The sequence below is a fragment of the Drosophila biarmipes genome, chromosome 3L, assembly GCF_025231255.1.
Source record: "Drosophila biarmipes strain raj3 chromosome 3L, RU_DBia_V1.1, whole genome shotgun sequence".
In the NCBI taxonomy this organism is placed as follows: domain Eukaryota; kingdom Metazoa; phylum Arthropoda; class Insecta; order Diptera; family Drosophilidae; genus Drosophila; species Drosophila biarmipes.
In genome coordinates this window covers 7,885,472-7,912,650 of record NC_066613.1, presented here as the reverse complement: position 1 = coordinate 7,912,650, position 27,179 = coordinate 7,885,472, and the positions used below count along the sequence as shown (strand labels likewise).

The 27,179-nt window shown below is 38.2% G+C and overlaps 1 protein-coding gene across 21 annotated transcripts in view; it reads left to right on the top strand.

Moving 5' to 3' along the window:
- Positions 1-27,028, top strand: part of LOC108030579 (glutamate-gated chloride channel) — a 54,041-nt gene extending 27,013 nt beyond the window's left edge. For 6 of the 21 annotated variants that reach the window (XM_044095368.2, XM_044095367.2, XM_044095369.2 and 3 more), the window contains exons 4-18: positions 4,126-5,103; positions 5,891-5,911; positions 6,480-6,568; positions 7,049-7,123; positions 7,568-7,632; positions 7,686-7,906; positions 9,034-9,116; positions 10,159-10,296; positions 10,721-10,873; positions 11,526-11,678; positions 15,016-15,230; positions 16,756-16,806; positions 18,582-19,184; positions 23,344-23,454; positions 23,842-27,028. In XM_044095368.2, the coding sequence (XP_043951303.2) occupies positions 4,136-5,103; positions 5,891-5,911; positions 6,480-6,568; positions 7,049-7,123; positions 7,568-7,632; positions 7,686-7,906; positions 9,034-9,116; positions 10,159-10,296; positions 10,721-10,873; positions 11,526-11,678; positions 15,016-15,230; positions 16,756-16,806; positions 18,582-19,184; positions 23,344-23,454; positions 23,842-23,988 (3,093 nt within the window). In that variant the 5' untranslated portion in view covers positions 4,126-4,135 and the 3' untranslated portion in view covers positions 23,989-27,028. Of the gene's footprint in view, positions 1-4,125; positions 5,104-5,890; positions 5,912-6,479; positions 6,569-7,048; positions 7,124-7,567; positions 7,633-7,685; positions 7,907-9,033; positions 9,117-10,158; positions 10,297-10,720; positions 10,874-11,525; positions 11,679-15,015; positions 15,231-16,755; positions 16,807-18,471; positions 19,185-23,343; positions 23,455-23,841 lie in introns of those variants that run through there. The other 15 variants (XM_050885749.1, XM_050885750.1, XM_050885751.1 and 12 more) reach the window with 15 other exon arrangements.
- Positions 27,029-27,179: the final 151 nt, after the last annotated feature.

The window sequence follows — 27,179 nt, the reverse complement described above, 5'->3', positions numbered from 1 at the left end:
CCAATTGCAGTCCGCCGGCAAAACTGGGTCAAGTGCCCTTCTTCAAGTACCACATTTGCCTGGCCATCCATTTTTGGTCTATGCCATGACATTTTAATAACTTTTAATGCAACAGATTACGGTCCATTATGGCCAGCGGGAGATTAAGCTCATTAAGTATGGATTGCATTTTGCGATGATTTGATTGAAGCGCAGGGCAGCGATGTAAATTCGGGACGGTTAAATCAAAATTAACATCTAGCCATAAAAAGGGTTAAGTAAAACCTTTTTTAGTATCACATTTTAACAGGATTTTTTTCCTGTGTGATTGCAACTCGTTCCGAACAATGGATTAATTCACAATTTGTTGAGTTGTCCACATTCATAATTCGTAGAGCTGCCTTCGACACAACAATGCCCCCATTTAGCCTTTCTTGTTTGGCCGCCCACAATCTTTATATAAAGGAATATACGTGGCTATATGGGATACGCTAAAGGCCAGAGAATATTTCAATGGGTTTAATCAACTTTATTTTTGCTCTTGTCTTTGCTGTCACTGGAAAGTTCGTGACTTCGAACAATGGCGCCAGGGCAAACACTGACGCCCGAAAAATCGATAACAAGTTGTTTGTAATTGTTGCTTGTTGCTACTATTGTTGTCGCTGTGGCTAAAGTTTTTATTGTTATTTTGTTTACGGAGGTTACTCGCTGGTCTGTGACCGAGACTTGTCCATTAACGGCGAAGTATTTTCCTTAAGAGGTTTTCTAATAAAAGGCATTAAGGCTAAGAGATTGAACCTAAGGTGAGTTTTAGCGCAATGAGCTTGATGTTACATAACATATCCTTATAGGAAATTCCCTTTTTAGTTAAGTGTAGCAGAAAATATTTCATCACCTAAAGATAAATCTGTTCACTTTAAAGCATGTTAGAATATTAATTTACATTTAAATTAATCTTAATTTAAGATATCTTCATTTTAATACCAATGTAAGCTGCAACCAATTTCCACCTGACCAGCAGCTGTAAATTGCAATTACTCGGCCTGCGAAATAGTTTCTCCCCCATCAGATTTAATGGAATTTTCAATTAACTCGGCCTGGCTTCAAAAGTGTTGGACTAACATCTAATTGGATTGCCGCTTGATTTGGGCGAAATTTCAAACTAGGCCATTAAAGCTGATCCAGCACAAAAAGTGCTCGAAATGTTTGTCGGTCCGAGGATATTAAGTATCCGACACGTGGCCACGACCGCAACAAAAGCGCCCGCCCAAAAGTATGCAAATAATGCTTGCTGCAAATCTACCGCAGTGTCAACTAATTTGGCGAGCAGGCAAAAACTAGCAGCAAATTATTAAATTGACTGAACAAGTCGCAGCAACAAAAAGATACAAAACACAGATGCAGATACGGAGTATGAAAAGTTGCTCCAGTAAAAATATGAAAAAGTTGAGAGCGCAAAATGAAATGCACAGCGACTAGTCTAAGCCCAAGGAAAAAATGTGCCAAGGGATGGAGAGGACGGGGGATTGTGGATTGTGGATTGGTTGTGTTTCGGGTTAGTTGTTGGCTTGGGCTGTCAGTTGGCGCCGTTTCCGGCCGCCAGACGATGGCCGGATTAACTTTGGCCAGGCTGCAGTCGTCGGACGCTCGAGCGCGGTTTGTGTAAATTTATGCCCCGGAAGGCATGAAGGATATCAGCGGGGAGGGCCAGGAAGGACTCAGAGGAAGCCCGGTATGAACTGATCTATGGTCAGAAACTTCTCTGCTTTCTATCCTTTTTTAAAGCCCTCCTCTTCGCTCAAAAAGTTCGCATTCAGCCAAAGTTTTTTGACATTTTCGGTGCCCCAGGCGAAACAAAAATAAAGTCGAACAGACGTTTAAAATAGATTGAGGTCAATAATTGTCCTGGCACATGTGGGCGGGTGGAGCCGAGTCGGGCCAAGGCAAACACGTATGAGCCATATCGGTACCAATTTGTATATGAGCCCCATTTACAAGCCCACTTCTTGGGCCTCCCCTAGTTTCTATGCCTATTACTTTCGGTATCTGCCGTCTTGGGCTTTATTTTTGTGCTTTATGGCCAAAGTCACGTAAAAATCGAATAAATGTATAATGAAACCCTGAATGTGGTGGAGGATACCCCAAAGCCACTGGGCTTGGTGGGATTGTCTGTGTTTTCTGCGGTTTTCCTTTTGTTGAAGGGGACAAGTCTAGAGAGCAGTCTCGCTCCTGTAAAAGTTTTTCACTGGCTTTTCCATATGGCTGGGAGTAAGCTGTTTGGGCAATCAAGCTTGAATTGACTGCGGTTTGCTCCCATGTTTTCCGGGCTCTTTATCAGTAAACTTCTCTCAAAAGTATTAAAATAAATGGTCTTTAAACCGCTTAAAGGAGTTTTCTAAACTGATTCCTCATAATCCGCTTATACAATAAATACACGAGTTCAAACATGCATGCAACCATATGGACATAACTAATCAGACCCAAATCACTCGTTCTCAATGGATGTCGGTTTATTCTTGAGTCTTCAGTATTTAGAGCAAAAGCGGAAATTGAATTTTTGCGGTCCGTATTCATTTCGGCTGGTGCAATGGCCGTTCGAGTCGTTGCATGTTGAATAAATGTCAAAATATAGCCAACTTGTACCTACTTGAAAACTACATATACGCTTGGCCGAAATGAAAATTGCAATCCTCCCTGGCTTGGCCACAAACTGACAACCACAACAGCAACAACTTTCGCAACAACAGCAGCAGCCGAGGAAAGCCAGCCAAAAGACAGCCTTTGACAGGCAACAATAAAAATTCGTTTGGCCCATTGACTGGCTGACTGACATTCGGTTTTTGGGTCTGGCCTAAACCGCTTGCACAGGGGTAAGGCTAGTTTTCCCACTGCTTTGTTATTATTTTTGGCAGTACAGTTAACAAAATATTAGCTGAGAAAGCACATTTAGATCTTTAGAGTATATGGACTTAAGTTGAGATACTTCAAAGTGATTAGGGCTAATTAACAATAAACTAGTAACAATATTAAGTAACTTTAATTTTTTGTATAGACAAATTAACATCAATCAGTCAATCAATTAATATTTATTGTGTATTATATTATATTATATAATTATATTATTGCTCTTTGAATGGTTACAATAATTTTATATATTAAACTCTAAATCTTTTTTTTAATCATAGCCCAAATTAAAATAAAATTGTTGAAGTATATTCAAATATGAGCGTGATCTGCCCTGTCATTTCTCTGCAGCCAGTATAGACACTTGTCCTTATAAATCGCAATGGCACTGCAGGCAACTAATGTTATGGAATTCTACAAAACCCCAACTTGTGCTGAAAATTACCTGGAAAATTTAAGTTTTTGTGGCAGTCGTAAATCGGCTTCAGGAACCGTGTTATTTGGCAACCGTCATTTTCGGTTAGTTGTGCACGCAGGTGGGCGTGGCCGCCGGGCCGAAACAATCCAATATTGCCACATCAATCAAGTCCTATATGTGCGGGCCGGGTGTTGATGCAGCCAAGTCACTGGAAACGACAATCAAGTGGGTGACGATAGATTTGTATTTTAGATTGTGCCGCGCGAATTGCTTTCGCCGAGGTTAATTAGTTTTTGGGGGTGCGCAAATTGAAGTGCCGCCCATGGGTTTAGTGGTAACACTCGTGAAATAAGTTATTTTAGCGCAGGGTTTTGACGTTTATTAAAACCATCCATTTAAGGTTATTAAATTTGGTAAATGAGTCACATTACAAATTTTTATTATACCATATTTTTGGTTGCAATCAGCAAGCCAATCTAAAAATTCATTTTGAGATCTTTAATCTTCTTATTTTAAATTTAAATTGCTCAAAAAGTTTCCAACCAAAGGTGTGGATTCTTTTATTACATGAACATTAATAAGGTATTTTATATGTGATCACACAATGCGTAAAATGAACTTAAATATTTTCCTTGAGTTGTCCCTTTATATAAATATTATAAATTTATAAAAATAAACACAGATTCTACCAGTTATGGATTCATGCTCAGCTTGCAAGGCAGGGATCAATGAGATGTTTCCGTAAACCTCTCTTTTCCGATTAAGCTGTATCTCGGGTTACACAAGCGATTGATGTGTGATTTAAAGGATTCCTTTCTTTGCAGTTGCCGTAACATGGGCTGCGTCTTTGAAGCGGCCAAAGAGCAGCAGCCCCACAAACCGAGAAGCAAGCAACTGAGGCGCAACCAATGCCGTGGCAAGGCGGCAGCGGGGACCAGAGGCAAGGCCGCTGTCAGAGCGAGCGAGAAACCAGCTGAGGACATCAGAATCAAGGATAACTATCAACAAAACCGTAAAACGCAAACCGAAACACAAACAGAGGCAGAAGTGCAAGTAGAATCGGAGGCAGAATCAGAAGCCCAAACACAATCAGAGGCCGAAACTGTGCCCGAACATCTAAAAGCGACGGCTCAAGTGCTTTTAACGATACGGCAGGCACGTCAGGAGAACGGCAAGCACGGTAGTCAAGTGGCTGAAACGCACAAGGACGAAGGCGCGAAGGACGCGTTGGCGACGACGCAAGGATCCATTGTCGATACGACGCCCAGAATCGGAATCGATATTGCGGCAACAGCGACGCAAGCCGCCGAGCGGGATGAGGACGAGCAGCACCGGCAGCATCACACTGTCCGCCGGCGGAAGCGCCAGGACCCAGCGAATCCTGCCAGCGTCTCGAAGCCACCAGCTGCCATTAATGGCACCTCAGCACTATCCCTGCATTTCCAGGCCCTCGCCGCCCTAGCGAAAACGCTGCAGAAGGAGGACGACGACGAGGACGCGGAGGAGGAGAGTTCTGGCCAGGATCGCCAGCCAATAGCCTACCGGCCGTGGCAAGGGCATCCGTATGCCGAGAGCCAGCTGCCCGCCACCATGTCAGCGGCTATCATTGCGAATGTCAGCGCCACGGCGGCGGCCACCTCGGCGGCAGCCTTCCAGTACCTCGGCCAGCACTACAAGCACTACAGCCAGTCGATCAGCTTCTACGCCGCCTCCAGCGTCCTCCTGATGCTCTGCTATCTGACCACCGCGTCCACGGCAGCCGCCACGCAGTCGGAGACGGGTGCCCTCGACAAGCATCCCATGTGAGTGCAGGCCGGCTGAAATCAAGCAGACTCCCCGTAAACGCAGACTTCGCCTTGATTTTTCTCTGAAGAATTTGAAAAAAATTAAGTTATATCGTAAAACTAAAACACAATAAATGATGCTTACGTTTCCGGTGTAGCAGCAATGTTTATGTTTTGAAAATATTTTTTGAGACTTCCGTTTCCGGTGCAGCAGACATTTATATGTTTTTCAAGATAATCGATAAACAGACTTTCATTTCTTTTTATCGGAATCCGCCATTTTGTCTAACGGAAAGCCGCAATTTAAACTAGCATCCGCCATTTTTAGTAACGAAAATGAATGCTGAAGAAAAATCGGTAGCAAATGTGTTTGTTATCGAATGAGCATTCGATAACAAATACATTTGCTATCGATTTTTTGTTATTGTCTTTTCAAAAATTTATAATATATTCAAATTTGTTCAAGCATTTAAGGCCAGTAACTTCAGAAATCAGAAAAAGGTTGTATGAGTACTCACAACAGCTTCTAAAGTTATAATCAAAAATTTATTTTCAACTACAAAAATAATAGTTTATGGTTTAAATCAAGGCGATTCTGCTGCATTCATTTATAAACTCCCAAATTCATTCCGGAACACCGTCATTTGATTTTGTTACCCTCAACACACTCGCAGCCTCTCTACTTCCCTAACTTTCTATCTGTCCCTCCACATACATATCTATCAATCTATATCGCCTGGCAATCCTTTTCACGACACGTACAAAAATTGTTCTATTTATTTTTTCCTTTTTGTAATTCTTTCAGTCATGGCATCGATTGGTCGAAGTAAGTTAATGCACACCTCCTTCCCTCTCTAAAAAGATAAACCGAAAACAAAGAATATATGGAAAAAGAGCAAACTAGACTTTTGGTTTAATCCTTTACTCAAATTATGAAGTTTCGTTTTGTGCACACACTATACTTTTTGAGTTTTTTTGATTCCGGTTGAGGTAATTGGTTTTTCTCAGCTTCGTTCTACTGATGTTATGCATGCCATTTAAAAACAAGTTTATGATTTGCCAAACTAAAATGCTTCGCAAACTACTTCAAAGCAAATCAAAGACTTTCGAAGTCCTCAGAAAACTAGCAGTATTTTTGATATATTTTAATTAAAAATTTATCAAACCACTTTTTTATTTAGTGCCTACTTACAAATGAGTTTAACGATATTATTGGCTTTCTTGTTCGACTTATTTATCCACAAACTAGCAATCTTCCCATCTATTTAAAGCAGCACACAAAACTGTTGTAAATAAAAGATTCCTTAGGAAAATAAACGAATTTATACTTTGACAACTACTAACTGCAATTAATGTGCGCAAATGCCAAACTAACTTTCTTGTGTTTTCCACAGATTCGATGAGTCCAGTTCGGACAAGGAGATATTAGATTTACTGCTTGAGAAGAAGCGCTACGACAAACGATTACTGCCGCCGGTAAATGGTAAGAAGTTTCGGAACTCATACTCCATTTCCCCATTGTTGCGATTAAATTTCCAATTTTACTAAGTGGAGAGAGGGTCAAAACAATGTAAACCCAGTTTTCGTGCCATTAAGGGTCGCTGTTCAAGGGGGAAAGGGGATCGCGGGTCCTTTTCAGTCTTGGTTGCCGAATGACAACCAGCAGACAACAAGTGCATGATCCAAGTTACGACGTATGGACAGTTTAAAATCAATTAAAGTTAATGGGTCCACTGCCCTGGATGCGATGCACAAAAGAAGTGGACGCTCTGAGGGTGTGGGTGGACACTATCTTCTGTCCATCTATGCAATTCCATTTTCTTCGATATGTTTATGCTTTTGGCATCATTACATTACATTCTCTGGGCAGTCAGAAAGTAGGGAATGGGAGATGATATTAATGGGTAAACTGATGAGATTAACAAAGAGCTTAAAGTCAAATATTTGTACTCAACTTTTGCAGATGAAGACTTTTGCTGTGGCTTGCAATCGCCCGATATGGCAACTAATCAAAATGCACGGAGACCACACAATCGGGGTTGGTGTACTCTCACGGATTTTTATATTAAGATTGCACTTTTTTATATATTTTATGTTTTTTTTTTACTTTTATAGAGAAAACTATCTGTTGTGTTTCTTTCGACTTCACTTAGTTTCTATTAGCTCGACTGTAAATATTATTTTCTTCATTTGATTGAAAACATGCAAAAAAGTTTCGAAAATCGATGTAGTTGAGTCCATTGAACATTTTAGTAGAAAGATTTTAGTTTCACCTATATAAGGAGGGTGTAATTATCCCGAAACTTCAGTTATCCTTTATATTGGGGTATCTATTATTATAACATATATTTCTGGTAGACTTTTGCTTTTATTCCCTCTTTGCCAACTAGAGTTTTTCTTTCTTCTGGCACCTACGTTGCATTTCAATAAACGTATTTTTTAAGCAGACCCCTATTGTGTGCATTGAAATCATTTTTAATAGGCACTCTGACGGTGAACGTGAACGTGCTGCTCCTGAGCTTAGCATCGCCCGATGAAAGCAGCTTGGTGAGTCCCAGGATAATTGAAAATACGTACTTTATAGAAGTGATTGCTTGCAGAAATACGAGGTGGAATTTCTGCTCAACCAGCAGTGGAACGACCCGCGACTGCAGTATGGCAATAAGTCTCATTACGACTTCTTAAATGCTCTGCACCACCATGACAGCATCTGGACACCGGATACGTATTTCATTATGCATGGCGACTTCAAGGATCCCATCATACCAATGCATTTCGCTTTAAGAATATTTCGGAACGGGACCATTACGTACGCAATGAGGTGTGTGGCTGTTCGGAAGCCCGATTTGAATATGAATGAATTTTTTATACACAACCGAGACGAGGCCGGGCTAAGCGGCTTTAATGGCGCCAGAAAATGCAAATTTTCGCTCAAAGTTCATATTCATTAGGGAGAGCAAGATGACAGGCAGAGCGGCCATATTTTTTTATTCTCCCTGCTTTTCCGCCGCTTCTTTTGCTCAATTTTCCGCAGTTTTTCTTTTTTACTGGCTAGTGGAAAATTTGAGGAAAGGGCCCACAAAATATGTAAGCTAGCAGGGCAAACACACGAGGCCGTAATGAAAAATAGCACAAGAAACGGAGAAGGTAGCCAGAGAAATAGGTGAATATGAGTAAAATGTAAAAAAGCAAAAGTAGGTATGCAAATATTTGGCCAGGTACAAGGTACACAGTGTATCCCAACTCCTGGCCAGCTGCAGAATTCCGGATCGTATGTTGTTTTCTGAGCGAGAAAAAACGGCGAGGAACTTTTCACAATATGGCCAGCATTTGCTGGATGCTCATGTTTGTCTTCCTTCCCCCTTTTCCGCTTTCCCAGCTTGTCTACATTTTTAATTCAACAGAACTTTTCCAATTGACTGCATGGCGCAAAAGTGTCGTCCAGCAATTAAAATAAGTTGCAGTTGCCATTTACTTTCCCAGCTTTTCTGGTCCAGCATTTCCCTTTTGCTGTTTGCATAGCCGACAAGCAGAAACGTCGGAAAAACTTGCCGGAAAAGCGACAGCGACACGGGGTGCAAAATTATGAATTGATGCTGCTGAACAAAGCGAGATATTAAGTGGCAAAGACAAGCATGAAATTGCTCGAGGGTAAAATTCGACGAATTATAAGGTCAAAGCATTTTTACGGTAGATGGGCTTCAGTAAGAGTTCAAAAAGTATTAAAAATATGAAATTAAACATAATTTGAATTAAATTTTATTTTCTACGTGCGAGCATATTTAAATATTTGACTAAAGGCTGCCCCTTAATTTAAACCATATGTTTATTAATAAGAACACTTATTGTATTTAAAAATTAAACAGTCATATTTGGGCACTTGTAAAATGTGTTTATTTAATTCGTTATAGTTTGATGAATAATATTGGTTGTGGTATTTCCTTCCAGACGTCATCTGATCTTATCCTGCCAGGGAAGTCTTCACATATTTCCATTCGATGATCCCAAGTGTTCCTTCTCCATGGAAAGCAGTAAGTTTAAAAATAATTGTAGGCATTTATGATTTTTTAAGTCAAATAGGTGACTTTACATATAAAGTGAAAGAGAAAACCTTTGGGTTTAAGAAAAATACATAATATTTATATTATGAATGTCAAGCATAGAATTGAATAAAATAGAAAACTGACACAACAATAACTTTTTGTCAATTTAAACAAAAGTTCAATAACTAAATTTCAATTAAATTAAAACAAAATGATGAAAACATCAATCATCTTCGCTGAATTTTTGAATATATTGAAAAGGAAAAGACGTCACAAGCAAGTGCTGAGAGTAAAGCTATTTTTAAACAGCACAATAGAAGAGCCCGTAGGATTAATTTATAAGTGATGTGAAAATTCCGAAGTGTTGAAAGGGAACCTCAAGATGTTGATGCTCGGATGATAAAAAGATGGGCAGGCGAGCGTGTTGACTGCCACTCAGGGGAAATCTGTTCCTCCATCTGCATTCGTCTGCGTGCTTATTTGTCTGCGTGTTTATGCAACAATGGAGGAGGCGAGGGGCCTAAAGGGGCGTGTCACCGGCAAGGGGCTGACAAAGTGACTAACAAGGCTGACTGCCTGCCACACAGAAGGAGGCCCAGACAGGCGCACACATCCAGCCTTGTTCTGGGCTTTTTGTCTTTACATTGTTTTCGAAAGTTGTTTCCGGTTTCCCCAACCCCTTAGAAGCATCGGCTAAGAACGTGAGCAACATCGTAAATTACTTTGAGGGGATGATGATGTCGGTTCCTGCCGAGATTCCCATCTGCGAGGGGGAACAGAAACATCCATCGAAGTGTTGTGCCTCTTGCCGGCTTGTCAAGCCTTGTTTGTCAAATATGATTTAATTTGCTGGGCCTGGGCACGAACCCTGACAAATGGCTCAGACAATATGCATTTGCGTATCGCTGCCTATTTACATTAATCTAATTAATTAATGGCATGATGATGGGATTACTCGGGGATGAGGGTGTAATCCCAGTTTATAGAATCTCAAACACGAATTCTCTTGTATCTCTTCCCCATTCGCCAGTTTCCTACGAGGAGGCCCAAATCAAATACGTCTGGAAGAACGATGAGGACACTCTGCGGAAAAGTCCGTCGCTGACCACACTAAACGCGTACTTGATCAAGAATCAAACAACGGCCTGCGACCAGAACAGCTGGAGAGGTAAGTCGTTGGGACCTCCATTCGTCTCGACTGCCAATCACTTCATTTGCTTATACTTTGTATTAGCCAAAGATTTTACAACCAGGAATTTTTATCTTTAGTAACCGTAGTGTTTTGTGGTAAAATGGTATTTTCTTTGAACATCACACAAGGCGTATTTGAACAATAATTTTAGGTTTTTACAAACAGTTTAGTACTCCATTCTTTGGCTTGGCTTTTGAAGTTAATTTTTTCTTGATTTACTTTCGTAGTCTCAGACCTCGGCTAGACGTGCTTTACATTTTAGCAAAGAATCTACAAATGAATCCAATGCCTATCTAATGGTCTACTCTTTGTCTACCTTCCCCCTCCTCCTCTCTCTTATGAAACCAACGCTACAAACAACCAACAAAATATCCAAAAACCAAACAAATAATGCCCCTAGGGAACTACAGCTGTCTTAGGGTCGATTTAATCTTTACCAGAGATCGTGCATTCTATTTCACCACCGTTTTTATACCCGGCATTATATTGGTGACGTCGTCCTTTATAACCTTCTGGCTAGAATGGAATGCAGTGCCAGCTAGATCGATGATAGGTAACAATACCAAAATACCCACCAGCCCATTAAAAGCAACCATAACCAATTTTTGCCCTCGCTCTCTCTCTCACACTAAACCAAACCAAAGAACTCTTAATAAAATACGTACTTTTAAGAATTTAACCGAACCAAAAATCAATTTTGTACGCCATTGAGAGTTGATTTTCTTTCCGCCTTTCGTAGCATTTGCCTTTTTCGATTGCCCTTCTGTAATGTAATTTGTACAACCTTATGATTTACAATTGTCACTTTTCCATTTCATTTTTAAGCGGCCAAAGTAGATGCAAAGCAAATGAGATACAGTACCCACCCAACGTATGCCCACACCAAAAAGATCCTAGAGTTTAAGGTTTGCTGCATGGGTTCTGTTCCTTGAATGAGAGACACCAATATCCCACCCAGAATCAAAAAGCAAAGCCCAAATTACCAAACACTTTTTATGATTACCTTTTTTTTGATCTGCAACCGGAGTATAGTTCAGTTAAAGCTCGGGAAAAAGCATAGGCTAGTCCTAGGCCCTTTGAAGGAATTTCCTTATAGATGCGTCCTCCTACCAAATAGGCCTCTATCTATCTCTCTGTCTGTCTCTGTGTGTGTGCGTGTGTTAACCTCTGGCCGAATTTGCATAATTCCGGCCTTGTTTCTTAAGGTAATTACAGTTGCCTACAGGTCGAGTTGACCTTTACCCGTGATCGTGCGTATTATTTTACAACCGTTTTCATACCTGGCATTATATTGGTCACCTCGTCGTTTATCACATTTTGGCTGGAGTGGAATGCAGTCCCAGCCCGGGTTATGATCGGTACGTAGCAAAATCAAACCAAAAAAACAAAAAAGTTCAAAAACTCAATGAAGCAAATAGAAAACTTAACAAAAATCGAAGTCTTCCAATCAATGAAAAAACAATCCAAATCACAATTTAGTCGTTTGCGAAAACGTAGCAGTCCAGTAAGTTTTAGTCCAAATTTAAACGCAACCACGAGACAATTGGCCAATCTAAATTAAAATATACTTAGAAGTGTTTTTAGCCTAGAACAGCTTAGGACCATTTCACTCATTTAAAATTCAAGTTTAGCTAGCCGCTCGATTTAAATGGAATCTTTTTCATTTCGATCCATTCTTGGACTGATTTTACCAATGTTGATTTACTCATTTCGTACTTTCTTACTTCCTGCACTCGTATTTGGTAAACGCCCAACTCCTTTGAGACCTTAAGCATTGCATGACTTCTTAACTTAAACTAGGCAACATTTAAGCTTTATTTTCCTTGGGAAGCTTTGGTAACCATATACGAACATTAACTGAAGCAATCCACATACTACTACATCTTGCTTAAAGGCTACTCGAATTTATGTTCAAATATATTGCGACACATACATTTTAAAGAGAGTTTTTAAAATATATAAATAAAGTAATAACGAATATAAAATATTATTTATGACAATGAGTCAATTACAAAACTAAATTAACAATGATATTTATGATTTTAATGATAATCAGCAATAAAATACAAAGTAAATAAAATTAAATAATAAAAACTAAATTTTTAGTATCTAAATATTTCAAAAACCTTAAATCAATTTTAATATGTCATTTCATTTTTTAAGTGTTTAATTTTGTGTCTTAAAATTGCGGACGGTTTCCTGGCCACTTATAGTATTTCGTCCTCAGCTGGTTATGCCGAGTGGAGCAGGGATAATGCAATTACCGAACTTTTGGCCAAAAGTGAGTGAGGGAAACCGAAATGAAAATAATGAGAGAGACGAAGGGGGAATGTCAGTCGAAACATCCGAATCCCACGTCGTTGGCAGCTGCTCCTGGACAGGGGACACAGAAGCCCGGTATTTTCCACGGCCCGTGGCACATTCCACACCCCTGTCCTTGTCCCTGCGATGACGATGATGATGATGATGACGTGGAGCGGTGGCCACATCATACATGATGATTTATGCATAAGCCATATGGGCTACATGCACTAGGCAAATAGAACAGAAAGCTCTCAGTGCGTGTAATGCAAAAACTACAAAGTCGGGGCAGAGATGAAAAACCAGCAGTTGGGGATTATAAAAAGCTTAGTGCTCGACTTGACTTTAAATTGCAGTATAATATTGCACTAAAAGGAATACAGATAGGAACGGGTTATCACTTCAGGGGTAGTCAAAAGTATTCTAATGCATTTTTTGAAATTTTTTAATAATCTTCTTTTGAGCCAAATTGTTCTCTTTTTAATAATTTTTTCTGACATTGTTACATTCAAAAATTCTTTTCTTTTTCTTTTCTTAGTTAATATTATTTTTGGTTCCCTTTGGCATCAAACAATTTTTATTTTCATTCAAACAAATTTTCAATTTCGTTTCTATTAATTCGAAAATTCGATTCATAGTCAATTAAGAAAGTGTTCTCATTAATAGACCCTGATATATCGTCAATTATTGTAAACCTACGATATCGTGAGTTATGATAGCTTTAAGTCTACACAAATTTTATTATAATTTGATATCCAGCAGAACTTGTGATAGAACCGCCATGACTTCAACAGTTTTTGATGTAATAATGCCTTTGAGATCTTCCGCTGACAAAACGACGACCGAGCACTCAAATGGCATTGTAAAATCGAAAGGGGAAGGATAATTCCGTTTCTGGCTCTCATTGTCTGCGAGGAGCAAACACAATCAGAAGACATTTCAATGACAAAGGGAAACTAAATAAATAAATAGTCAAAAAACGGCGAAATGGCTTCGGGCGAGCGATGCCGTTTTGTTAGTCGAAGTGCTGACATTGCATGCATTTTCCAGCAGCTCCTCCTAGCATGGCAGCATCTTTTGCCTCATTTGCGACCCGCTTCGGAGCTTTTCCTCGCAGCATTTGCAGTTGAGTGCAGCGACGAGATTTTCCCAGTTTCCCTATTTTCGGTAAGAGTAGGGCGGATACCAAAACGCTGGCAAATTGAAAATCGATGTGGGTCGTGGATGCAGCCAAGCGGTTGCTGCAAGAGCTCCTTTCAACATGCCAAAGTAGTGAAATTCCCCTGCATTCAGCTGGCGAATTGTTGACGCAACTAATTAGGCAACCAAGATTGATAATGTCGCATATCCAGCCTCATTGGCCAATGGCCTTTTTATGTCGGACGGTCATGAGCTGCATAATTAATATTAAATGCCAGCATTACCCTTGATTAATTCGATTTGGACGCTGTTGGGAAACTGATTAACGAAGCAAAAAAATTAGTAATTTGCAGACAAATAAAATATTGATGGAAGTGATGTGCATTTTAACACATCATTGTGAATAATTAAATTATTATTTTTTGCGAAAGTGTTTTTGTATTATTTATATTGAAATAAGCCTTTTAAACAATGAGATTAATGACTGAACACCGGATTATTTTTGGGATTATGCTTTAACATCCATTATCCGCAATTCTTGACTTTTTAAAAAAAACCAAAACTTTTGTAAAAAACCACATAAATGGGTAACCAGTAAAGAATCACTGTAAATCGGCTTAAAAAATTATTTTACCTATAAGTTAATGATTAGTAATGAAATATATTAATATTGATTCAATTGTCATATAAAATTTATATAAATTACCAAAGCAAACCATATATAAATACATTCAGAAGTCTGATAATAACACACAAATAAATCAAATTGAAATATACTTTAAAACCAGATAATTATACACAGAAACTCTGAAAAAAACTCAGCTCAAAAACATTGATACCCGCGACACCCCAGATAGCATAAAATAAATAAAAATATAACATACATAAATCGAATGCTTAGAAATAAGGCCCTCATAAGTTTAGTAGACTTGTTTACTTTTCCTCAGCTTATGCACATTTATTAAAATAAAACCCAACAACTGAAACACATGGTATGACATATCGAATCCTTTCTCCGAGTACCGGACGGTGAAAACCTTTGTACATATGCCAAAACCAATTAAACAACTCAACTAAACGCCACAGAATTCAAACCGCCCTTGACACCTCCTAACACCCCGTTGCCCCGCCCCAAAGTATGCAATGCTTTTCTAATTTCGTGTCAAACGGCTAATGCAAGTTTCTCTACAATTACCGCCCGCACAACGAACAACTCTGAACAACCCGAACAACGTGAACGAACAACCGGCGAAGGCGTGACAACCATGCTGAATTTCTTCACTACCTCGAACGGTTTCCGGAGCACCCTGCCGGTTGTTTCTAACCTGACGGCGATGAACGTGTGGGACGGCGTCTGCATGTGCTTCATCTACGCCTCCCTGCTGGAGTTCGTCTGCGTCAATTACGTGGGGCGGAAGCGGCCCCTGCACAACGTCGTCTACCGGCCCGGCGAGAATCCCGTAACACAGGTAAATGAAATAATCATTTAATCCGATTCACACCAGGCAGCCCCGACCCGAAAAAGCTAATTTCGTATGCATTTTGAAAGCAATTAAATATGAATTTTACATGAGTGTGCAAAGCCATCAAAAGCAAAAACCAAAACGTTATATACATATGAAAACAAACAAACCAAGCAAATGAAATAAGAACACACAGCGAACACAAAAACCAACATTCGTACTATATAAGTTGTTCAAGTTATTTGTTCCTCCTTTGTTTAAGAAGCCAGCCACACCTGAGCCCAAGTCATGAAACAACAAAAAAACGAAAAATATATAAAACTCAGACAACAATTCGACTTCCGCCATTGTGTTGCGTCCCCTTTCTCTCTGTCTCTCTCTATCCGTCTATATCTCTCCCTTTCTCTGTATCTGCGTATACCCAATCTTTGATCACCTTTCCGTGTGCTGTCCAGTCTTATTTGATGGTCTTTAGTTATAGAACCATGTCATATCCACATTATCAACTACAAAATGCTCGCTATAAAAACTCACCTTGTGTTGATCCCTTAGCATTTTGTACAACTACTTTTTAACTATACTAAACGTAACTTGTGTGTCCTACGAATAACGAACCGATTTAAACCGAAACTTCCATTTGATTTTTGTTCACACTACTGATTTGTTTTGATTTTTGTCCTTCCTATATAAAGATACTGTCTATGTATGTGTATTATTGTGCCGATGCTCAGTTGTATTATTTGTTTGCATTTTATTAACCCCTTGAAGTGGCATTTACCCGAGAAATACCCACAGCCAAGCCCCTCGATAGAAATCTAAACTTTGTTTTCTGTTGTTTCAATTATTTCTAAGTGTTGTATAATACAATCGTTCGTAAGGAAAACAATGCGTTTTATTCATCTCCAATTAGTTTGCAATATTTTAACAAACCCGAACCTAATGAATAATAATAAAACAATTGAAGCGTTTTACACGCCCGTAGGTAGGTATGTTTACTAATGTTTTTCATTGTTTCCTAACGAAAACGAAGCAACAAAAACTAAAATTGAAAACCAATTAAACATGCATTTTGTTTTACGTAGGCACTTTTCGAATTAAGATCCAAATGTTCAGTGCACGTTAAGCATTTCTGTTTGATGTGATTTTCGAATTTGTAATCCTATTAATGGGAGTTCATTTAAGTGGCATGTTTCGTAAAGAGATTACCTAAAAAACTATAATTTTAATAAAGCTGATAGTGCCACTTAAATAAATGCCACTTTTAGCCCCATGCATCATAAATGTACCTTATTTCTTAATAAAGACACGTCGAGAGACGCCTGCGAGACCGAAAAGAATCGAACATTGTTCCCAATTTTAGTGATATGCAACTATTCGAACAGCCACCAGCAAATCAATTTACTCTCGAAATTAGCAGCCATGTAAGAACTGAACCAACCGCAAACAGAAAACCAAACCCAACCAAATGACAACCAAACCAAACTTAAAGTGTGTTTTGAGTATGAACATTGTTTTGTGTACATTTTTGCAGCGTCTTCCAGCAGTACTAAGCAGGATCGGAGTAATTCTTGCAAGTCCTTTGGTAAGCTATCAACCACAACTCATGCACCACCCGCCCCGCCCCTGAGAAAACAGAAAACTTAACAGAACCATTAGCAGCGAACAGCAGCAACCAAAAACCTCCAACTAATCACACACGGTCCAACTAAAACACACTCACACCGGAACACCCCACCGAGTCCCTTTCCCCTGCCCGTCCAAACAGCGAAAGTAAACCTAAGAAAATGGCATGCGAATTTCGCTTTGATGAAATGCATTGAACAAGTTTTGTTTCGATTTTGGTTTTTGTGTTTCCCCAAGAAAAAAGTGTTTAATTTGATTTTCGAGCCAGACGGAAAACCAATGAAAATACCAATAACTATAATTCAAATTTAAATAATTACCTAGTAGATTCGCACTCGCTTTCAATGTATATAACTCCATACTGATTACATTAATTATTTTCATAATTTAGTTGCGTTCTTGTGTTTTTGAATCAGTCATAAACAAACTCGTTATGTGCTTAAACACCTGACAGCCAGTTCTACGCATACGTGATATGCGTTGCATAGTTGTTTTTGATGAATCTATTTACACACAACCAACAGCAGAAGCGACAACTTCAACCACAACATATAAAAACTCATGATGAAAAATAAATATAAAATATCTATCAATAAAACACACTTTAAGGTCACTTACAATTGGGAAAAATGTTACGAGAGAAAATTGTAACAAAAAAGCGAAAAATACGATTACCAATATGGAAAAAATTCTTTCTCTTCTTACATATTGAAAAAATTATATCTGAAAAGCTATAAATCAATTCTGTATTTGCCCCTGATTTACATTTTAATTTCACTAAATGAATTTTGCCTTGGATTTGAAATATACATTTGCAATAAGTTCTTATTGATTTTCTGACACCGCCCTTGCCACCAATAAAACAAATATTTTTTTGGTTTCCTCGAAAAAAACGATATATGGTGCCGGAAATGTTGGCCACTATTATTTATGGTACTAACAAGTAGTAGCTGAAACCTTTTCTTTTTTGGTTGTTTTGTGTTGTCTGTGTTTGCTTGAAAGCTTTTTGTTTAGGCGTTTGGTTTTAGTGCATTTTGTGCATCTGTATGTTTCTCAATAAATATAAAAACACTCATGCAATCTACAAACGAGACACCGAAACTGCGATAAATGCTCCTAGGGGTATCCTTCGAACAGATAGGTTGAAACAAGATAGGCAAGGATGTAGGATATCCGTTAAAAAAGGTTCAAAAAGCATGCCATTGTATGATACAGTGTATATTTTTTAATTTTAAATACATTTATAATCAATTGGTTAAAAATAAATAATTTCAGGCTGTACCTTTGTCACTTGACAGAAAAAAGTTAAATATTTTGGAAACTCCTAAAAAATTGAACATATTCTTCTTACATAAAAGGCAAAGGGAAACAATTTTAGTACAAATTACCACCGCGCAAAAAAAATAAATCAATAAGAAAAAAAAAAACAAGAGCCCGCTACTTTATGATATTACTTAACCAACCTAACAAACCGCTTGAATCCAAGTAACCCCTCTTGACAACGCCCATCAATTAACCAAATTACTCTTGTGGCCTTCGATTATCCTGACTAAAACCACCTGTGTGTCTCTCTCCGAACATTGTCTTTCTCTTCCTCGCGTTCGAAAACAAAAACACTCTCAAGAAACCTCAGCTCAGAACCAATCCAAAACAAAAGACTATCCCCATTCAACCAACCTGCTCTGTAGGAAATAATCGAACGCGAATTTCATGCCGCTTTTGTCCTCCGAAAAGGCAAGCGCCGCCGCCACGCCGGCCATGTCGATGATGGGCGGTGCCACGCCCATGTCCGCTGGCACCCCGGCCGCCTCCTCCTCGGTGGCCACGCCAGGCACCCCCAGGACCACCGATCCGGAGGAGTTCTTCGGCGGGGGCATGCGCTGGCAGGAGGCTCACGGCGGGATCATTGGAGCTGCTGTTCAGAATCTGCGAGCACGCTCCATAAAGAGGAAAGCGGCCAGAAGTCCGTCCACATCCACTTCGCCCCATCCCAGTGGCAGACCCACTGAGCATATATACGAGGAGCCCGGCGGAACCACGTCCGGTGTTTCGAGTACCAAGGTGAAGTTCAAGGACGAGCTGAAGGAGGAGGAGGAGCCGGTGACCACCGCCAGCCTGCGACGGTCGGTGGCCACCAGCACACCGGCCTTGGTGGTGAGGATCGAGGCCGAGACCGAGACCGAGACCGACCTGGAGGCGGAAGCGAAGCCAGCCCAGGATGTGGAAACCACAGAGCGTCAGTTGACCATGCCGCTGAAGCCGCCTCGCCGGAAGGCCTCGCGCTCCAACTCCCCAGCCTCCGTCTATGGCGACGCGTTCGAAAATGTGGAAACTACAGTGAGTAGAGGCCGCACCAGAATCGCTCCCGAGACTAACCGAAAAATCCACCAAAAGTAACCCCCATTCTTGTTGTTGTTTGCACAACCGACTAATAACTAACCATAACAGTGTACAAAAAGCCGGAGCCAAAGAAAAACGCCAGCGAGCAGAAAGTTTGGCCAAAAGGCGAACATCGAAGTTCGCCTCCCCTCACTAAACTTGATTGCCTGCGGTTATTTTGATTGCCATTTGCCATTTTCGAAAAACACCCACAAATGCACCCAAACACCCTCAAACACGCACACTCAAAGTTGGATTTTTCGCCAAAACTTGCAATTGAACTTTAAATGAAAGACTAACAATGACTAACCAGGGTAACTGCATTAGACATGGGGCATTGGCAGCCGAGGGAAGCAGAAGGTTGAGCAACTAGGGCTTAAGGTCGGGCAAAGTTGTCTTCGAGAATCGAATGCAAGCAGTGAAGATGTTTTCCTAACTAATTAGCCCTAGTCAAAGTGATTTGGTCATCAGGTCCTTGGGGAGGAGCACACTTGCGCTCTAAGGGCTTTCAGCAACTTAAGCTATTAGCTATTTAAACAATAAACAAATTACGATTATGTATCCAAATCTGGGCATTTCGGCACTGATAAAAAGCGTAGTAAATCCAAGGATTTAATATTCTTTTTAAAATTGTTTTGTTGTTTAAATAAATTTAACATTTTCATATTCAAAGTAAATATAAACCACAATACATGCATATTGTGCTTTTTATTTGTATGGAAATGTTTAATTTTACAATGGAAGTAATTTATTAATTTTGAAATTGGATTTTTTAATGACGAATAATATGTAAAGAACATTTTACTTAAATCAAATCTAAAAATACGAGTATATCTACCTTGGCTTAAATATTTTCACATTAAATAGGGCAGTTTATTTTGTTATGTATTGAGCATTATATTTTTGAGTTCAGTTTATTTACTTTCACATTCAATCAAGCAATTTATTATTTTATATATTGAACATTCCTTTTTTGAGTACATTTAAAATATAACTTACAAAATGGCATACAGAAATTAATTCAATATACAGATATTAATTTTTACTATTTTTACTACTACTTGTTTCATCAGTGAGGAACGTTATACTTTTTATTTTAGTTTAAGTATTTCACACAAAATGTTGAACTCAATATACGTAAATTTATTTGTACTATCCTTTTTTATCAGTGAGAAGATGTAATATTTATTATTATCCTCCAAGAAAAATCACGAAAACCAAAGTTATCGTTTTCTCATCAAACTGGCGTATAACTTGTAACTCAATCCTTCGTCCTCGAGATTTGCAACCAATTTCCAGCGCATAAATCACGAAACTTCCCCCAAAAGTCCCCAAGTAAATCAAACTTATCGGAATGGAAAAGGAGAGCCGGGCCGCCATCAAGATAGCAAATAAACCAACTCAAGTGGGTGTGATGAAAGACCGGGTTCCAGCCAAACTATTTTATGGGAAATTGTGAAACGCTGACGACGACTTCCGGCAGAACCAGAGCATGGAGGAGTTGCAGCCGGGCCAGAAGCGGAAACCCGTCAACAACAAGGTGGCTGGGAAAATGTTTTTCACCATTAGCACGTAAATTAAAAATGGTGCACGCGTTTAAATTGGCGCCCGGCCAGGTGGACATCGGGATGACTGGGCCGCAACAGGACAACATAATTATTCATGAGCGCCCCAAAGTGGAAAATGCCGTAATGAGCCCGAGAGCACCGGAAAAACCAACGACACGAGAGTGGAAACGCAAACAAATGGCAGCGAAGGATGCGGCCGAATCGGAGGAAAACCGAAATGAAAACGAAAACAGAACGCGTCGGTACATGCATCATAATAGCCGAAAGTGTTCTCGAAAGGATGCGCAAGGATTTTCCAGCGAAAAAGTTCGAGCCCGGCATTTTAAAGCAGCTCGCCCCTTCGGGAGTCTTATGCAAATACGAAAAGTTTTGAAAGCCGAAAAAATTCACCAGGAAAGATACTTTTCTTCACACTTTTCCCCCGATGCTAATTGCGCTCGGCACATAAATCTTCGCTTGTCATACATTCTTCCAGCTTTTCTCTCAGTATCGTGTTATTAAAATTAAATTGCTGAGTAAGCATCTTGGGGACCACTTAACGAAAATGTACGAGGGCTCTTATTGTTTCAGAAATCTCTACATTCGTCCTGTAAAATATTTGTAAAATATTGGTTCATATGAAAAGAAACTCAAAGCTTTATCTGACATAACTCATTCAAATAGGCCAATCTAAATATTTTTTAGCCTCTTAAAAATCTTAAAAATTGTAAGATATAAAAATCAGTTTTCATATCTCCCTTATAATCAATTGCAATAGTTTTTTACTTAGCTCCTGAAGCAATGGCCATTAAAAATGGCTTGTTGATTTTGAAGAAAAAACGAGGAGCAAAGTACTGGCACAGCTACTGTGTTTAATTTAGGTCAGCCACGTTATCCGGCTCTCTGGCTGCTTAAACACACCCGCATAATACATCCACCTAAGTAACTGTTTCCTCCCAGCCAGTTTTCCCATTCTCCTGCGCTCCCGACTTTCCCTACTTTTCCATTTTCGCAACCCCTTCGGCCACCTTTGGCTGCGTTTGTGCACTCGGCAAATGGCCGCCAGCTGCTGGCAAACAAAGACAAGTCAGCTGCCAGCCCAACGCCCCCAAAAAGCCACCCATTCACCCATCCAGCCATCCAGCGATCCACCCCCGGGAAAATCCCCTTGTTTTCCCCGGTTCGTTGGCGTTTTCAGATGCAACTTGGGGCAGTACGTGCCACTGTAGCTGCAGTAAATTGTAGCATACTTGCCTGCGGACGCAGTTAATTTCTTAGCCTGCCACCTACGACCCATTGGACAATTTATATACCACTCACAAATTTTTGATCTTAATTAAGCCCACAATTTCCATGAAGCAGGGCAGTAATCGGGCAGTTATGCACTTGTATATGTTTCCTGCCGAAGCAGCTGAGCTCTCAGCACATAGTGTTATTTATTAGGCTAAAGGTACATGCTTCTTGGGTCCAACTTGTATTGTAAAATATAATAGTTACACAACTTTGGTTACTTTTTCGATGTGTGCTTGTATAGTAAGCTGCCTGTATATAGACCACTTTTAAAGCCACAACCTCTGCCTAGTAATATCCAGTATAGAGCACGCTTTAACCCACACAATAAAATGCACAAAACTCAACAGTAATTTACCTAAACTTACCCTGTATGTTTTTCAATCATAAAAAATATTCGTTTTCATTAATAATAGAATGCCACCCTAAGAAAGCATCCTACATACCACACTAAACCTACAATGAACACTGTTTTACATTGTACAACATAAACTTCAATATTTGTTTAGGCGTGCCATGCCACATTCAGTGTTTGATTTAAATTTGAAACGTAAATTCTCATCACATTTGTGTAATTCCTAATTTCGACCTTCTTAAAATGAAAACACAGCAAAATTCTCATGCCATTCTCATATCAATCAAAATACAAAATTCTATACAAACTGCTAAAGCTTAAATAAAAATAACAAATGAATAAAATACTGTACGTGCAAAAATATTAGTAACATTTGAAAATTTCAATAAACCAATTAAATTGCGCTGTGGTTATAAATAGACTGCCAGGTACTAAAATCGATTTTGCTCTTTTTTGCTTTTTCAACTGCTGCCACTGACATAAATACAATTAAATAAAAAAACAATTTAAAGCCCGTAAGTATGCTGACCTACCATCGTAATACTATTTTAAATATTTTCGTAGTTAAATTTGTAAACGCATTTCAAGCGCTTTTGTGACAAATTCCGTAGTGTTTTTGTGCCACTTGTTTAATAACTTTAATAAAGAAACTATTTTTCTACTTTTTTTCATATATTTTTAACATACTTATACGCTTTTTGCTGGGTTTTTGCAAACGAAATGCAAACAACCGAAAAATAACCAAACTGCAACTGCCAAACCAATTTTCTTTTTTTTCGTATGCGTATGTGTGTGTATGTATGTGTAAATAACTCCTTTTCACCAATTGTATTTGACTTGTAAAATTGGCAACTTGTTTGCCAACCACCACCATGGCTCATGAAAATTAACGAATAAGTTTTTTAAATTTACCGCCGTCTATCAGGGCGAGAAGCGACGAGACGCCGGGGCCCCGAACGAAATTGTGGCATGCACCACCTGCGGCGGCAGCAACAGTCCGTGCACCCATTCGGCGAACAATGGCTGTGCCACGGAGGTGAGCCTACCCCTAGTTATCCATAAGACTGAATCTGAAAATGGGTTTCTCTAAGGAGATAATGAAATAATTCAAATTCACTGTATCTAATACTTCTTGGATCTGAACGTAGACACTTCAAGTTTTTAGAAAATGGTTTTTTATTAGTAAAAAAAGTGTTTCAAAAATATCCAACTCTATAATAATTATCAAAAGATCCATAGATTAAAAATAATTTAATCTAGTTTTATATATATTAAAAATAAACAACAGAGATCCTTAGATTTTTTTTAACTCTTTTTACCATTAAAACCATCCTTAAAAATCATGAAATATTATTTGCCAAAGAGAAACCTGTTTTTGGAACCCTTTCGGATAAAAACTTACCACCTCCCATCTTCCTTTCAGACCTGCTTCGTCCAAGTGCGTAAAAAGGAGCCACCTCATCCGATTCGAGTGGCCAAGACGATCGATGTCATCGCTAGAATTACATTTCCAACTGCTTATGCCATTTTTCTGATATTCTTCTTTGTACACTATAAAGGATTTTCGTAAAATTAAGCATAAAACACTAAAAGTAATGCGTAACATACATATATAGATACTTGAACACGCTAATTGCCGAAGCGAAGCCAGAGTAAAAGTAATTTGTAGAGCAACATGCAACCGACGTGGAAACTCATTTGCTAAGTTCTAGGGCCTTGCAAAGTCATCTAATTTTAATGTAACAAAGGGAAACACAAAGTACATCTAATTACTCATTAACGATTATTTAAATGGCAACAACATGACAAAACCAGTGATAAAAACGTCAAAATGAAAAACTAGTTTAAACTGAGTTGTTAACGGGAAAGCAAAATGAATAAGTTGTTAATTATTAATATTTACGAAGGTTAAATTTATGCAAATGAGCAAACATACGAAAGAAACATTTTCGACTGCCTTTTTTAAAAATAGTAGAAACAAACCAAAAAAACGAACCTTAAATTAAATTTGCAATTTTTGCATACGCTCGATAATGCATTAGTTAATTATACCAACCAAAGAACACTGTCTAGCAATTGTAATATATAATATTTAAACAATTTATTAAGCAAAGAAATTCATGCTGAACGTACCAAAACACGATCCAAGAAGATAAAAGACCTAGCCTATAATTATGAAGTATGAAACGCAAACCAAACAGCTTTAAGGCTTTACCTATTGAGTAGTCGGAAGATGCAAACCTGTTTATACACATATACATAGATGTTATATATTTACAAACAGCTCTAGTCAAATATTATGAAATTAAAACCCAGTTCTGTTCCACTCAATTCAGTGAGTTGAAATGCCTCCGCATATGTCAAAGAGTAAACCGAACACACAAATTGTTAATCATCACACAGATTTTTACGTTATAATGTACTGTATATAATATTTATTTAAATGTTTAGTTCGACTCCGTTTATTTTTCAATAAATGTTCGATAATTAAAGCAAATATGATTTTATCGCATCACATAAATTCATAGAAAATGAACCGCCGCAAAGTAGACCACAGTAAAAGCTTTCCTAAACTAAAATTCAGGTGAAATAAAAACACAGAACAATTTGGTTTTATAAGAATGTATTTAGCAAAAATAGTTCACACACAACATTTCCTACACCTTCAGAGACTCATTTTATTCAATCCATGAACGCCTTTTTAAGTAGCAGCAGGAATTGCCTAACAACTTTTATTAAAATACATATCAAAGCTCATAGAAGAAACATAAACGAAAGCTATCTAAAATATTTACAAGAATATATGACAACAAACTTTATAAAACTCTCATAAGTAGCTATGAAACATATGCCAACCCAACTATAAACTCACAAAACTAACACCCAAGTATTTTAGATAAAATGTACGTCGACAAATGCTCTGCTGGCATTTGTAGGACAAATAAAATATAAAAAAACCAATGAAGCACGACCTAATTCAAACAAACTAAACCCTAAACCAAATTTAAACCTTGTGATAAAGTACACAAAAAGAAACCTAAATCTAAACGAACCTTTGCATACGAAATTTTATTGAAATTAATTGAGAGCAGGTTATTGAGGGCCACAGTTACCAATTGTTTAAAGAATATTACCTTTTAGAACAGTACGCGTATACACAAAATGCTTTTTGCAAATAAATAAATTTATGAATTTAGAGATTTGTAGATTTTTGGGAAATTTTCTTTTCGCCATTTTGCAAGCTCTTCGCAATTATTTCTCGTTGAACAAAAACATATATAACTAAACAACCACAAAAAAGAAAAGAAAACACAAAGACAAGGACAATCTTTTTGCAATTTACAAAAACGAAAAAGTTAATTAGAAAAAAGGAAGTGATTAGTAAACTTTCGAACCAGCAATGCCGAATAATTTTGAATCCTTTTGTATAATTAGCTGCTTATATAGAACACGGAATACACAAAAACTGAACTCCAAATCCATCGCGTCCAAGGATAAATATTTTTGTTGCGGATTAATAGTCGAGGGTACGAAATGTGAGTGGAACTTGCTGAATATGTGGCCAATATAAGGAATGTACAAATAAAATACGGTGAAGATGGACCCTTAGAAACTATATTCGATTCGTTTTTTGAACAGCTTAACCACGTAACTCTGTTAAATGTTAGTTAGCAATCTATTTGGGTGAAGGTGCCTTCTTTTAGAGAGTTAAAAACCAATTAATTGCTTAGATGGTTTCAAGCGAAACACAGTTTGAGTTCTTATGGTGGGAGCCCGACCCATGTGCCCTATAAAGATTTCAGTTCGGGATTGTTTTAACTCCTCACAAGCTACACTGCTGATAAAACAAAGTAGAAGCTAACCAAAGACCAGTAACATTATGGAAATGTATTTAACTGAAATAGATCTAAAGCAAAGCCATAAAAGTTCACACTTAAAAAAGAATTAATGAATTTAGCAAAAAGAGGATTAATAAACAAAAAATAATGTTCAAATGCATTAAAAATCTGTAGATATACTCATGAATAATGTGAGTTAAGTGCAAATTGCAAACACTTTTGAAATTCTCAATACCCAAAGCTTTATAATTTGTAAATGCCATGAACGGAATGTAAATAATAATTCAAGACATTTAGTAGTTAAATCATTTTATCGATAACCTTTAAATAATTTCCTTACAAGTAATATTTGCTAAATCTTCGAAAGTCAAACTGAAATGTTTGCTAGAGATTTGTTAAAAAATATATAAAAAAGTTAAAAAAAAAGAAAATGTTGAGCCATTTCACATACGAGTAGATTTCTTAAAGATCAATTACAAAAACAAAAACTCCACAATGCTACGAAACGTAATAATTATAATATGAACTTTTTTATAATGCACAACCTTGAGCATAACGAAAACCAATTTATCAACATTGCATTCCCAATCGAACATCATGTAAATACACCGAGTACATAAACCAAGTCAACACTTAGTTATAAACGAGAAAACATTTGAATAAAACGATAAATTGGAAAACTACAAACGAAAAAACCAGAAAACTAATAAAGCAGCTTCGCATTAATAAAGATCGTCTCAATCAGAAAACGAATAACAATTATTAAACAAATTTGAAACAATAGGTTGTTTTTATTGGGCTGGGAGCGCGGGCACAAAAATAAATATCTTAGAAATCGTATAGTTGCGTTAAACATACAACCTTTGAGTATTTATGTTCCTCCCGATTTTCGACACCCACTGCTAAAATAATGTCATAAGGG